The 13192-nt window shown below is 45.1% G+C and overlaps 1 protein-coding gene across 1 annotated transcript; it reads left to right on the top strand.

Moving 5' to 3' along the window:
- Positions 1 to 3470: 3470 nt before the first annotated feature.
- On the top strand, positions 3471 to 13192 carry UPK1A (uroplakin 1A). The gene is made up of 7 exons (XM_063139981.1): positions 3471 to 3533; positions 5059 to 5259; positions 7292 to 7366; positions 9016 to 9123; positions 11022 to 11201; positions 11429 to 11512; positions 13117 to 13192. The coding sequence occupies exons 1-7, from the start codon at positions 3471 to 3473 to the stop codon at positions 13159 to 13161; spliced, it is 756 nt and encodes a 251-aa protein (XP_062996051.1). The 3' UTR covers positions 13162 to 13192.

Raw genomic sequence — 13192 nt, 5'->3', positions numbered from 1 at the left:
GTCGGAAATACTTGCTGATTGACTGCAAGTTTCCCGGTGATCTACCAATAGTTCCCAGTCTTCTTTCCGACCGCTTTTGATATTTAGAATAGTTCCCATGGGGGGGTTAATTTGATAGCTGCTATCTAAAACTCCTGCTTTGTGATGTGAAAATTCTCCTTCTTAATCTCAGGAAAGGTGGTGCGCTTGTTAACTTGCTAATTGTGTAGTGAAGGAAATGTCCATTGTGCATGTTCAGATGCACTTTTAACTTTAGAACATAAGAACATAAGAAGAGCCCTGCTGGATCAGACCAAGGGTCCATCTACTCCAGCACCCTGTTCATACAGTGGCCAACCAGCCATCGGCCAGGGATGAACAAGCAGGACATGGTGCAACAGCACCCTCCCACCCATGTTCCCCAGCAACTGGTGCACACAGGCTTACTGCCTTGGATACTGGAGATAGCACACAACCATCAGGCCTAGTAGCTATTGATAACCTTCTCCTCCAGGAATTTATCCAACCCCCTTTTAAAGCCATCCAAATTGGTGGCCATCACTACATCCTGTGGTAGTGAGTTCCATAATTTAACTATGCACTGTGTGAAGAAGTCATCATAGCTGAACTCTGTGGCCTTGTGACCTATGGTTCAAATTAGGCCCCATAGTTCTGTGGAAAAATACCCATTCCATGACTCTATTTATATTTTATTTTTTCCTTGCACAATTGAGATCTCTACCCTTTTCAGGATCTGGTTTAAACATGAGATTTATGATTCTCGTTTGGAAATTGTGGGTTTTCTCTACACCCCACATCTTTTTTTTTCTTTTAAACCCCCAGGACTCCTCCTGCAGAAGACCCATTGGTAGAGTGTCTCTGAAATAAATTTTAAAAATGAAATAAAAATGCATTGAAGTAATGTGCAGGCTGGTCCCCATGTTTCCTTGATAGAGGGTTGTTGTGTGTTGTAAGTGAAGTCACTGTAGCTGTGCTTTTAATAGACGCTCAAAGCCCAGTTCTTTTACCAGGAAGCAATATTATCAGGTGATTACGTTCATTTCTATATTGTGCCAAAGTTTCACCTGCTGACTTTCTTTAGATCAAGCTGCGGTTAAAAAGGTACAAGACCACCAACCAGGTTGGCTTTTCTGGTCAGCAGGCAGCTCTGCTTTGAAGGTTGAGACAATCTCTGTTGCATTCTTCCAAAAGGTTGCAATTCCAAGAATGTAGCCCAGACTGTATATTCACTGCTCTCTTGCTCCTGGTGTTTATGTGGAAGCAAAGACACAACTAGATGAAGTGTGGCAGATCCGTGATCAAGATCTCTTGCTTAAAAACAACCCAACCCAAAGAGGAGCCAAGGAGGTAGCCTTTTTTCACCCAGTGTTTCTAGTAAGAACATGAATGCATCCGGAATACCTACTGCCCGCCAAATTGGATGGCTTTAAGTTTAAGCTAGTGTGGCCATGTGTCCTACTTTATGGAGGATGATCCTCTATTTGAAGATATTTCTTTACAAAACCTAAGAAGGGAGAGCCTGGGTCTGGAATAGCACATCAGCAGGGAGCAAACAAGCACACAGATCACTTCGCTAGCCTGTACTGTTATGTCTTTATATTTCAACTATAGTAATTCTAAATTTGCACCTATAAATTAGCACATGCAAATCGTATGCAAAAAATTCTCTTCTGTTCTTTGTGATGTTGTTTTGGGGCAAGGCATAAGCAGCTACTTTAGTTTAAACAAATGTGTGGATGGTGGATCAACACCTGTAAGCAGTAGGGAACCAATTACTGGGGTGGCGATGGGCTAATTGCCTCCATATCCTGCCTCCAGACATGTCCTACCTCCGTCTGGAGGTTTCTGGTGGGCTACGGAGGGGAGCAGGGTCTGGACTAGATGGTGTGATCCATCAGCTTGCTCTTATGCCCTTAAAACTGTTGTGGGGAATCCCAGCAAGAGTGGGAGGAGGAGCAGGGGAAATAGTCTAATTTGGCAACACCACAAGAGTATTTTTAATGTCACTAAACAGGCACTTGGTCGCCTGTTATCTAGTCCTCGCATCCAGCTACAGGGCCAACACCAACAGCTGGCATTATTGGGCAGCTGCCAGGGCCCTGGGAAGGCCCACCACTGATGCTCCCCATATTAATATGTTTTTCTTTCCCGGCACTGTGAGCAATGCCAGATGGCCAGATCTAGCCACCCTTTTAAAGTCCTGCAATGCTCCTGACCTAGCATCGTTCCGGGAGTATTGTGAGAAATGTCAAAGAGTTGTGGCTAGACCCAGAGCTATGAAAGCATTGCCACCCACAGAAAAACATCATAAAAACAAGACAGGTAAAACACATCCGTAAAAATTGATACAAGCAACAACCTGTTAAGCCAATTGCAATGTTTACAATGGTGATATCAAGTTGACTTATAAGGTCAAAAGCCTCTTTCGAATAGCCCTGGTGAGATGGAGAGTAACCTGTTGCATCTTGCCCTCTTGGACTGTCCTCCATGGACTAGGTAGGAGCTGGTGGTCTCTTCAGTGCCGTGCAATGAGCAAACTGGCATTCCCTCAAAAGTAGGCCATGGCCAACTGTACACAGCAAAACAGGTTTGAGTTGTAGGCCACACACTGGCCCGGTCACTTTCTTTTCCGTCTGCCTGAAAAGCCACCCCTGGATGGTGCAATGCGGACACCCAGGAATCTCTGCAATGCTGTCCCATAGGTATGTCCAACCTGACAAGTTAGTCCTGTCCATTGTGGAACAACTGGGCAAGAATTAATGCCTGAGGACAGGCACTCCCTGGTCAGACAGACACACAGAGATTCCGGTCAGGGGACTTTCACATCTCCTCTATCCTCAACAGTACTTGGGTCATTAGGTTGGTTGTTGACTTATCCATAGGTTACCTCTCATACATAAGTTGACTTATCCATAGGTTACCTCCCATTGCAACAGAACTCCCATTTCACCAAATCCCTGGTTCTTCCATAAGCCTTAGAAAAAGCAATACAGATGGTTAAAAAAGAAAGAAAAAAACCCACAAGGCTTTCACCAGGTTCTCCATATATACAAATGACACCTGCTGAAATTCCCTTTTCAATACAACTGTTAAAGATACAGGAGCCTTGTCCTCCTTTTCATAGGATCACCCTATATTTCATAACAGAAAGGCCAGCACTAAAAAGACCCTTCTCTAAAATACTACATGATCTAACCAGGCAAAGGTGTTCATGGAGTGTGGCTCACTAGATGATCTTTATCTCTGGATGTTATAGGGGATGGATATTGAAAGGGAGGAATTGACCGGGCTGGCTTGCAGAGATGGCCCATTCAGTGGGGGAGAACCATAATCCCAAGTACTCCTCACTTGATGGGATGCACTCTGGTCCTTTTCAGGTCCCCCCTTATTCTGTTTATTTTTGTGTTGTTGATTTTCTTTCCCTTCTGCAGAATCTGAGCATCTGGTACAAAGAGCTCTTCCTGGGAAGCATGGCAGAAAAAGGGTCACCTTTTGTTGTGGGGCTCCTGTTGATGGGCAACGTTATTATCATGGTGAGAGTGCTGGAGCTGCACTATCATAGAAGGAAGGGAAACTCTTGGATTTAGGCCTAGAAACTGGAAAAATGTGTGTGGGGTGGGCTGAACTGGTTCCCCCCCTACTCCTTAAAAAATGGCTGTGTTTAAGGGGATGGGGCGTAGCTTAGTGGCAGATCACCTGCTTGGCAGTCTCAAGGTTCTAGGTTCAATCCCTGATATCTCCAGGGGCTCATTGCCAGTAGTGGGCAGGGCCCAAGGCAAACGGGGAGTAGCAAAATAGGTGAGGCCAAAATACTAAAAAATATTGAGCCAGTGTGGTGTAGTGGCTAAAGTATCAGACTGGGAGCTGGGAGGTCCAGGTTCTAGTCCCCACTCGGCCATGGAAGCCTGCTGGGTGATTTTGGGCCAGTCACAGACTCTCAGCTCAACCTACCTCACAGGGTTGTTGTTGTGAGGATAAAATGGAGAGGAGACGGTGGATTATGTATGCTGCCTTGGGTTCTTTGGAGGAAAAAAGGCGCAATATAAATGTAATTAATATATAATAATAAAAATGTCAGATAATAATAATAATAAATTTATTTCTTACTCGCCTCTCCATTCTGATTGAGGCAGGGAACAACAATAAATGATAAAATACATAAAACTGAATTAAAACATAATATTCATTATTAAAAACATCCTAAAAGCATCCTAAAATTTATTATTTATTATTAATATTTATCATTCATGTATTTGATCCATCTTCCTACCAAAAAAAGTCACTCAAGGCACCTTACAAGGCACAATTACAACTGATTTAAAGAATAAAACAATACATTAAAATACAATAAAAACGTAACAATTACGGAATAAAAAATGAAAAAGAGCACTCAACTCAGGAGATGCACTTGTAGGCCTTCTTGAATAAAACAATCTTTGCTTGCCAGCAGAAGGATAGCAGAGAGGGAGACACCCTAGCCTCTCCTGTGGGGTAATTCTACAACCTTGGAGCAGCCAATAAAGTCCCTCTCTCTCGGGTTGTCACCAAACACTCCTCTGAAGGCCAAAACAAGGGCTTCTCCAGAAGGTCTTAAGAACTGGGCAGGCTTCCAATAAAGCTGACTGGTGGGAGATTCCGGACAGATAAAAGGAATTGCTTCTTCACACAGCCCATAGTTAAACTGTGAAATTAGCTACCACAAGATGTTCCCCATGTTCCCCAGCAACTGGTGTGCTTACTGCCTCTGCTACTGGAGGTAGTACATAGCCATCCAGACTAGTAGCCATTGAAAAGCTTCTCCAGGAGTTTATCCAGCCCCCTTTTAAAGCCATCCGAATTTGTGGCCATCATGCCGTCTTGTGGTAGTGAGTTCCAAAGTTTAACTATGCGTACGGTTTTAAAAAGATTGGATAGCAAGTAAGGGGAAAGACTTCTACATTCGAGCCACTGCCCAGTGGTGTAGATAGCATTGGGCTGAGAATAGACAGCTAATGTATCAAGAGTCTGGACAGGTAATAAGTGATTTTCCTTTGCAACAATATTCCTATTTTCCTGCAGCTCTCAGGACTGGCGCTTTATGCTGAGTCTGTCTGGGTAACAGCTGATCCATACAAAGTGTACCCTATCATGGGGGTGTCGGGCAAAGATGACGTCTATGCAGGTGCCTGGATCTCCATTTTCACCGGGTTTTCCTTCTTTTGCGTCTGCGTCTTTGGCATTATCAGCCTCGTCCGTGGCAACCGGCTAATGGTGTTGTTGGTGAGTTGAGCAAAGCGAAAGGAGGGACTTCTCCTGGATGCTACTTTTTCAGCTGGTTTCTCCTGCTGTTCCCTAGCTATGTTCGTGGATTCCAACTGCCATTATCATACTGCCTTTATACAAATCTATGGTGCAACTGCACTTGGAATACTGTAAACAGTTCTGGTCACCAAAAAAAGGTATTGTAGAGCTAGGAAAAGTGCAGAAAATGGCAACTGCCGTGATCAAGAGGCTGGAGCATCTCCCCTATGAGGGAAGGTTACAACAGCTGGAATGTTTTAGCTTGGAAGAAAAGGGGAGGCTAAGGGGAGACACGGTAGAGGTGTACAACATGATGCACAGTATGGAGAAGGTGGACAGGGAGACATTTTTCTCATTTTCTTATAATACTAGAACCTAATGGGGTCATCCCATGAAGCTGATGGGTGGGAGATTCAGGACAGATAAAAGGAAAGATTTCTTCGCACAGCACATAGTTAAACTATGGAACTCACTACCACAAGATGTAGTGGTGGCCACCAATTTGGATGGCTTTAAAAGGGGGTTGGATAAATCCCTGGAGGAGAAGGCTATCAATGGTCCTGATAGCTACGTGCTACCTCTCCAGTAGCAGAGGCAGTATTCCTATGTACAACCGATTGCTGGGGTGGGAGGGTGCTGTTGCACCACGTCCTGCTTGTTTTTCCCTGGCTGATGGCTGGTTGGCCACTGGGTGCACAGAATGCTGGACTCAATGGACTCTTGGTCTGATCTAGCAGGGCTCTTCTGATGTTCTTATGGGTGCAGAGGCAGCTTTGATGCTCTTCTCCTGCCTGTGGGAAGAGGTGTACATCGCTGTGGGTGGTGATATGGAAACCTGAAGGTGGTTTGGAAGAAAGAATCACTGCTCGTGCTTTGCAAGCCCACTCTCATCCCCAAGGGTGTGTGGTGGTACATAGAATCATAGAATAGCAGAGTTGGAAGGGGCCTACAAGGCCATCTAGTCCAACCCACTGCTCAATGCAGGAATCCTCCCTAAAGCATCCCTGACAGATGGTTGTCCAGCTGCCTCTCGAATGCCTCTAGTGTGGGAGAGCCCACAACCTCCGTAGGTAACTGATTCCTCCGTCGCACTGCTCTAACAGTCAGGAAGTTTTTCCTGATGTCCAGCCGGAATCTGGCTTCCTTTAACTTGAGCCCGTTATTCCGTGTCCTGCACTCTGGGAGGACCGAGAAGAGATCCTGGCCCTCCTCTGTGTGACAACCTTTTAAGTATTTGAATAGTGCTATCATGTCTCCCCTCAATCTTCTCTTCTCCAGGCTAAACATGTCCAGTTCTTTCAGTCTCTCTTCATAGGGCTTTGTTTCTAGACCTCTGATCATCCTGGTTGCCCTCTTCTTATTATTATTATTATTTATTTATATAGCACCATCGATGTACATGGTGCTGTACAGATAACACAGTAAATAGCAAGACCCTGCCGCATAGTCTTACAATCACGCTCCAGCTTGTCTGCGTCTTTCTTGAATTGTGGAGCCCAGAACTGGACACAGTACTCTAGATGAGGCCTAACTAGGGCCGAATAGAGAGGAACCAGTACCTCACGTGATTTGGAAGCTATACTTCTATTAATGCAGCCCAAAATAGCATTGGCCTTTCTTGCAGCCATATTGCACCGTTGGCTCATATTCAGCTTGCGATCTACAACTTCATTTTGAAGTGCAGTTGCTCATTATAACATTCCCCACAGCCAAACACCCCAAGGAGAGGCCAAACATTGAGACAACCATTTTGATCCATATCACAACCATTTTGATCCATATCAACAAACCAATGCTAGCGGTGTCCATATCTCCCAGGAGCAGGCCTTTTATAAAGCTGTTGGGTCTTAACTGCCTATTCCAGACCAAGAAACCTCAAACGGCATTGCACTACAACAGGATTAGCTCCCAGCAATATATTGTGGCTGAGATCATCTTTCCCCCCACCAAGTTGACTTGCTGCAGCCTTAGCAGCTGGGATCACACAATTTGTTTTCCTTCCCCTCCTCAGTATCTGGTGCTCATCCTGGTCGTCTACTTGTTTGAGTGTGCGTCTTGCATCACCTCCTACACGCATCGTGATTTTGTAAGTACCGGGGTGGGAATGGAACTATTCCTAACGATACCTTTCAGTAGCAAGGCAGTGGCTCTGTCCCCTTGAGGGGTATTTTAGCTCCTCATGGGTGCTTTTTTTTGTCTGCCTTCTACCTCGTCTTTCTGTTTGCTTGTGTGGCTGGATTGGTGCCGGATTTAGGAACAAGCCAAGTAAGCCAGGGCTTACGGCCTCATAAATACATTGGCGATAACTAAGATGCAAGATAACTAAGATGAAATCACTTTGATTTAAATATGTTGGGAAGTTACAGCAGAGTTGCCTTAAATAGAGAAAGCGTGGCAATGCAACATTTAATATTGGAGGCAATATGCACAAAGTACTTCCAGTTTAAAAGAAGTTCAAATTAACTTCCTTTATTAGTCCTTTTATACACATCTTCAGAGAAGGCTGTCTAACACTGTTTAACTGCAAGCACCCCCAAATGCTGGGTGTTACCCTCTCATTACACTTCCTATTTTGTAGGCCGTAGCTCCATGTGAGCAGCCTTGGATTGCAATATTCCTGAAGGGCTTGTGAGAGTTTAGTCATTCTTTCTTGCCCGCCTCCAATTTGGCTGTAGTTTACAGACAAATGCCTACAGCAGTTGATAATACCAGTACTGGATCAATAGATTGCATGTAGCCATTATGATTTATAACCATTGGTCTCTTATGGGATGAGCTCTAAGCCCCGGGACCTTTACATGGTGCTTCTTCAGGCTTAACTGTGTCCCAGTTAAGCTGATCCTTGAGAATCATGCACCCATGTTCTTGAAAATCTGATGGAAAAGGTTTGCTGCACTTAAAACAATGGCTATTTGGCCTATTGATTTATTAAAACGTATACCTGGCCTTGCTTCCAAATAAACTCAGAGCGAGGTTGTGATAATAAAACATCGTACAAAAATTATACATCAGTCCTCATGGACAATCCTGCTGGAACAGGATTGACAGAGCAAGCTGAAAATTCAAGTAAATGGCCAAATTGGCCATTTTCAAATGACATTCAAAAGGAACAGCATTTGACAACACACACAGAGAAGACAAACACCCATTTCAAACAGCCATGATTTAACCAAGTGACTACAAACATGCAGTGTTGGGGCTCCACAGATCCTGCCTGGAAGGGCATTCCACAAAGTGAGGGCCACTACTGAGAAGACCCTGCTTCTTGTAACTGTCCGTCACACCTCAGACGGCTGGAGAATCTGGGGGTGGGGGAGCCTTGGATGCTGAACAGAGCAGGCAGGAAGAAATACAAGGGTGAAATGGATCCATGACTTCCCAGGCCCCAAGCCATTAATGATTACGGCTTTCAAGGTTAAAACCAGCTAAAACCCTAAAAATGGGGTCACTTCAGCAATTCAGTTTGCCTCATTCGAGGGGACACAACCTAGAAACACTTTGATCCCCACTCCCCAATGCCATGATGGTTTCATGGAACAAGGGGCTGTCATTCTTGATGTCCACGTTAAAAAAAAAACACCAACCTGAACAACAACTAAAATTCTACATTTGGAATAAATTATGCAAAAAACAAACTTTCGTAGATTTACGCAACCCAGAATGTATGGGTCTTGCAAAGATCTGGGTGATGGAGAATGTAGCTGACCAACATTTTCTCTCCCTGCCCCACCTCAGGTGGTTTCGAATTCCAGGTTAATAACCAAACAGATGTTGTCCTTCTACTCTGCTGACACACAGCAAGGCCGGGAGCTGACTCGGATGTGGGATCGCTTCATGATGGAGGTAAGACGCCCCTGGCCAGCCTACCATGGTCCAGCTGGGCAGAGCTGTCCAGAGCAGTCCTGTGGAGTCCAGAGTTCTGTTCTCAACGTGGCCAGCCACACACCCATGGGAAGCCCCACAAGCAGGACATGAGTTCAATCACACCTTCATGCTCGCCTTCCCCAGCAACTGGTACACAGCCGTACTGCCTCCGTTACTGGACATAACATACAGCCATCACGACAAGTAGTCATTGACAGCTTTGTCTTGCATGAATATTCGTATAATCCCCTTTTGACCCCATCCAAGTTGGTGGCCAGCACTACGTCTTCTGGTAGCAAATTGCATAGCTCTTTATCTGTCCAAAATCTCTCACAAACAATTCAGCATCAGTGGATGATCTCATGCGGTTCTGGTATTATGAGCGAGGAAGAAAAATATCTCCCTCTCCACATTCTCCCCTCCATTCATAATTTTATAAACCACTACCTTATCCTCCTTACTTGCTTTCCCTGCACCCCCTAAAGGCATTTCCAGATTAAGTTTTTATGGTGCGATCACCCTGCCTCGTTCACAGGATTTTATGTGCGGTCCAGACTGAGGGCTTCATCCCACGTACCTGTTTCCCTCGAATTATCCCCATAGCGTAAAGCTGTCGTCGTCATTGTTGTTGTTGCTAGCTAAATCACACCCCGGGCGGCAGCATTCCTAAGAGCCTTTGCATACCAGGAAAGAGCTTAAGGGGGAGAAATGTAAAAAAAAATCATTAAAAAAAATCAACGGATGACCCAATCTGATTAAAATTTGGTATACTGAAAGCCCTCCTTAATATCTATTACTGTGCCAATTTTGATGTCTATCTTTAAAACCTACGCAGATGTAAGCAATTGTTTAATTTGTACTTTAAACATATCAAATCCTCCCCTGCGCCCCCAGTGGTCGCTCAGAGAACAACAAAAGATTTGCTCCTAAAGACGTAGTAAAATTATTATTATTATTATTATTTATTTATTTATATATATAGCACCATCAATGTACATGGTGCTGTACAGAGTAAAACAGTAAATAGCAAGACCCTGCCGCATAGGCTTACATTCTAATAAAATCATAATAAAACAATAAGGAGGGGAAGAGAATGCAAACAGGCACAGGGTAGGGTAAAACTAACAGTATAAAGGTCAGTTCTTTTGGCTAAGAAGCACAATTAAAGCAGGATGCCTGGGAGTGCTTCACAGTCAAAGCAGATTATAAAATGGAAAACTTCAGAGTCCTTTGCACACAATTTGCAGTGATTGCACAGTATAACCCTGGTGTGATGAAGCTAAATGTCTTCAACCTTCTGGTGTTTTTCCTCTGTTTCTTCCATCTCCTGCCACAGATCATCCATTTAGAACAAAAACACTGAATACCTGGACAATGCCTTCTCCATCTGGAAGTAGCCCTCAGCTAAAAAGCCCCAATCGTTGTAACCTTCTCTCATGGGGAGGGGGGGGTGCTTCATCCCCTTGAAGCCCCTTTCTGCACTTATTTCTAGTTCTACATCTTTTTTGAGGTGCGACAACTAAAACTGCACACAAGTCTTCTAAGTGTGGTCACACCTGATTTCTATTTAAAGGCATTATTTTATTTTTGGAGTTATTTTCGATTCCTTTCCTTTGCCCTTTTCACAGCAGCCGCACACCGGGTCGACATTTTCATGGGAGCCGTCCACCATAACCCCAAGATCTCTTTCTTGGTCGGTCACTGCTAGCTCAGATCCTTGGGATTCTTCACCCCAATGTGCATCACTGTACAACTCCAGTTAATTTATGAATGACTTAAAAAGCAATAACTTCTGTAGAAGATAAAAAGCAGCTCAGCCCTAACGCCAGATAATTTATGAACTCTTCCCTCCCATCTTTCCTTTCCTCTGCCTTTAGCAACAGTGTTGTGGTGCCAACAATCCCTTGGATTGGGTGAACTACACCTCAGTCTTCCGAAGCAGGTACCCTGAAGCGGTGGCTCCCTGGCCCTTCTACTGCTGCAAGCGGGACCGTAACTTCATCATCATCAACAAAGAGGGCTGTAGGCTGGGGCATGTGGACTACATCAACAGTAAGGTACTGGGGCTTCTCTACATCTTTCCTGAGGTTGCCTACCACTCTTGGGCATCTACATGACAAGGTTTTGGATTGTTGCTGCTGGAGTAAAGGCTCCCGTCTCTGGGCTGAAGAGCCCTCTATGTTTCCCTACCTGGAACCTTGTTGGGGGGGGGTGGTTTAGTGGCACCTCCAGCTCTCTTCTACGAGGAGCTCTTCACGCTCTCTTCCTTCCTCTTTTTCCTCAGGGTTGCTTTGAGCACATCAAGCACGCGGTACAGAGCTACGCCTGGGGTGTCTCCTGGTTCGGCTTTGCCATCCTTATGCTCACGGTGAGTTCTAGCTGTTGGGCTTGTTTAAGAAGGAAGTGAGAGGAAACCACTGAGACGTGGTAGAGAGCCAAGATTGTGTAGTCATGGCTTAAGAGCAGTGGTACAGCTAGGGCTGAACTTCGGAGCCAAAGTCTGGAGCTCCCGGAGCCCAGGGCCCCACAAATGGCCATCCGGAGAGCAGCAGGTACTGCAGGCAGTGTCAGCTCCTGGGCCAGCATGAGCCTCTGGAGTCCCACTAGGGCTGATGCCATGGGCCACAGCATTTTTCTTCCCTCCTCTTAAACATTTTAGAGTTAGGGAGCAGCCGACTGGGCGTGTAGTTCCAGGTGCTCACTCTATTGATTTTTTTACTTTAAGCATATAGGGCTGCATCCAACATGAGTCCAATGGCTTTGTCCCATTGAAATGAATGGGATTTGTTAGACTAGCATCGGTGATGACCCATATTATCCTTTTCTACCACAGAATGGTGCTTCTTCCCAAGGAAATGTGTTCAGCATCAGGGCAGCAGGAGCAAACTTCATTTAATTCCCATAGTCATGATGGTGCTATGAGTTAAGTTAACATGCAAAGAGGAGAGGAGAAATGTTAATTTTGTGCATCACAACTGAAGCTAAACACATGACTGTCTAAAGAGGCCCTCATTAGATCATTAAAGGCGCAATCTTATGCATATTTAGACAGGGGGGAAATCCTAAAATTCCCAGCATTCCCCTGCCAGCTATGATGGTTGGGGAACGCTGGAACTATAGGACTTTTTTCTGCCTAACCATGCATAGGATTGCACCTTAAATCCAGGGTCTCAAATTACCAAGTGCACCATTGCTAGAGAGTAGTGGGACCAGAGGCACCCATCTCTGCTCACTTAAGGAGTTTGCTGGGTGACCCAACCTTACTCTCTCAGCCTATCATATGACCCTAAGAAGAGCCCTGCTGGATCAGACCAAGGGTCCATCTAGTCCAGCACTCTGTTCACAGTGTGGCCAACCAGCTGTCGACCAGGAACCCACAAGCAGGACATGGGTGCAACAGCACCCTCCCACCCATATTCCCCAGCAACTGGTGAATATAGGCTTACTGCCTCTGATAGTGGAAGTAGCACATAACCATCAGGACCAATAGCCATTGATAGCCTTCTCCTCCAGGAATTTATCCAACCGCCTTTTAAAGCCTATCTCAAAGGGTTATTCATAAGAATAGCCTTGCTGGCTCAAGCCAATGGTCCATCTAGGTTAGCATCCTATTTCTCACCGCAGTCTGCCAAGTGCCTAAGCAGAACCAGAGAGTGACAGCTTGCTCTCTCTCTCTCTTGCTCTCTCTCTGTTGTTCTCCAGCAACTGGTCTTCAGAGGCATACTTCAAAACCTAAAAGATTGCATGTAATATAACTACCATGACTGATAATCTTTGGTAGAATTATCCTCCCACAAATTTGTCTAAACCCCATTGAAAGCCATCTCAGCTAGGGTTGTTAGGATAAAACTGAGGAAACAGGTTGGGGGCCATATGCCGTTCTGAAGATCTCGGGGAAGGAAGTCTATCTATTCCAACGGAATAGTTGTTGACTGCAGTGGAATCTCTCTCATGATGACCTCTCTTCTACAGTGTCCTGTTGTTCTTCTGGCTATCTACCATTACACCACCATGTGAGGAAGCCCAACTGGTCAAGCTGAGTTTGCCC

The sequence above is a fragment of the Elgaria multicarinata genome, chromosome 13 (genome assembly GCF_023053635.1).
Source record: "Elgaria multicarinata webbii isolate HBS135686 ecotype San Diego chromosome 13, rElgMul1.1.pri, whole genome shotgun sequence".
NCBI classification, from domain to species: Eukaryota; Metazoa; Chordata; class Lepidosauria; order Squamata; family Anguidae; genus Elgaria; species Elgaria multicarinata.
The sequence above is the reverse complement of the archived record's forward strand: the minus strand, read 5'-3'. Positions and strand labels throughout refer to the sequence as shown.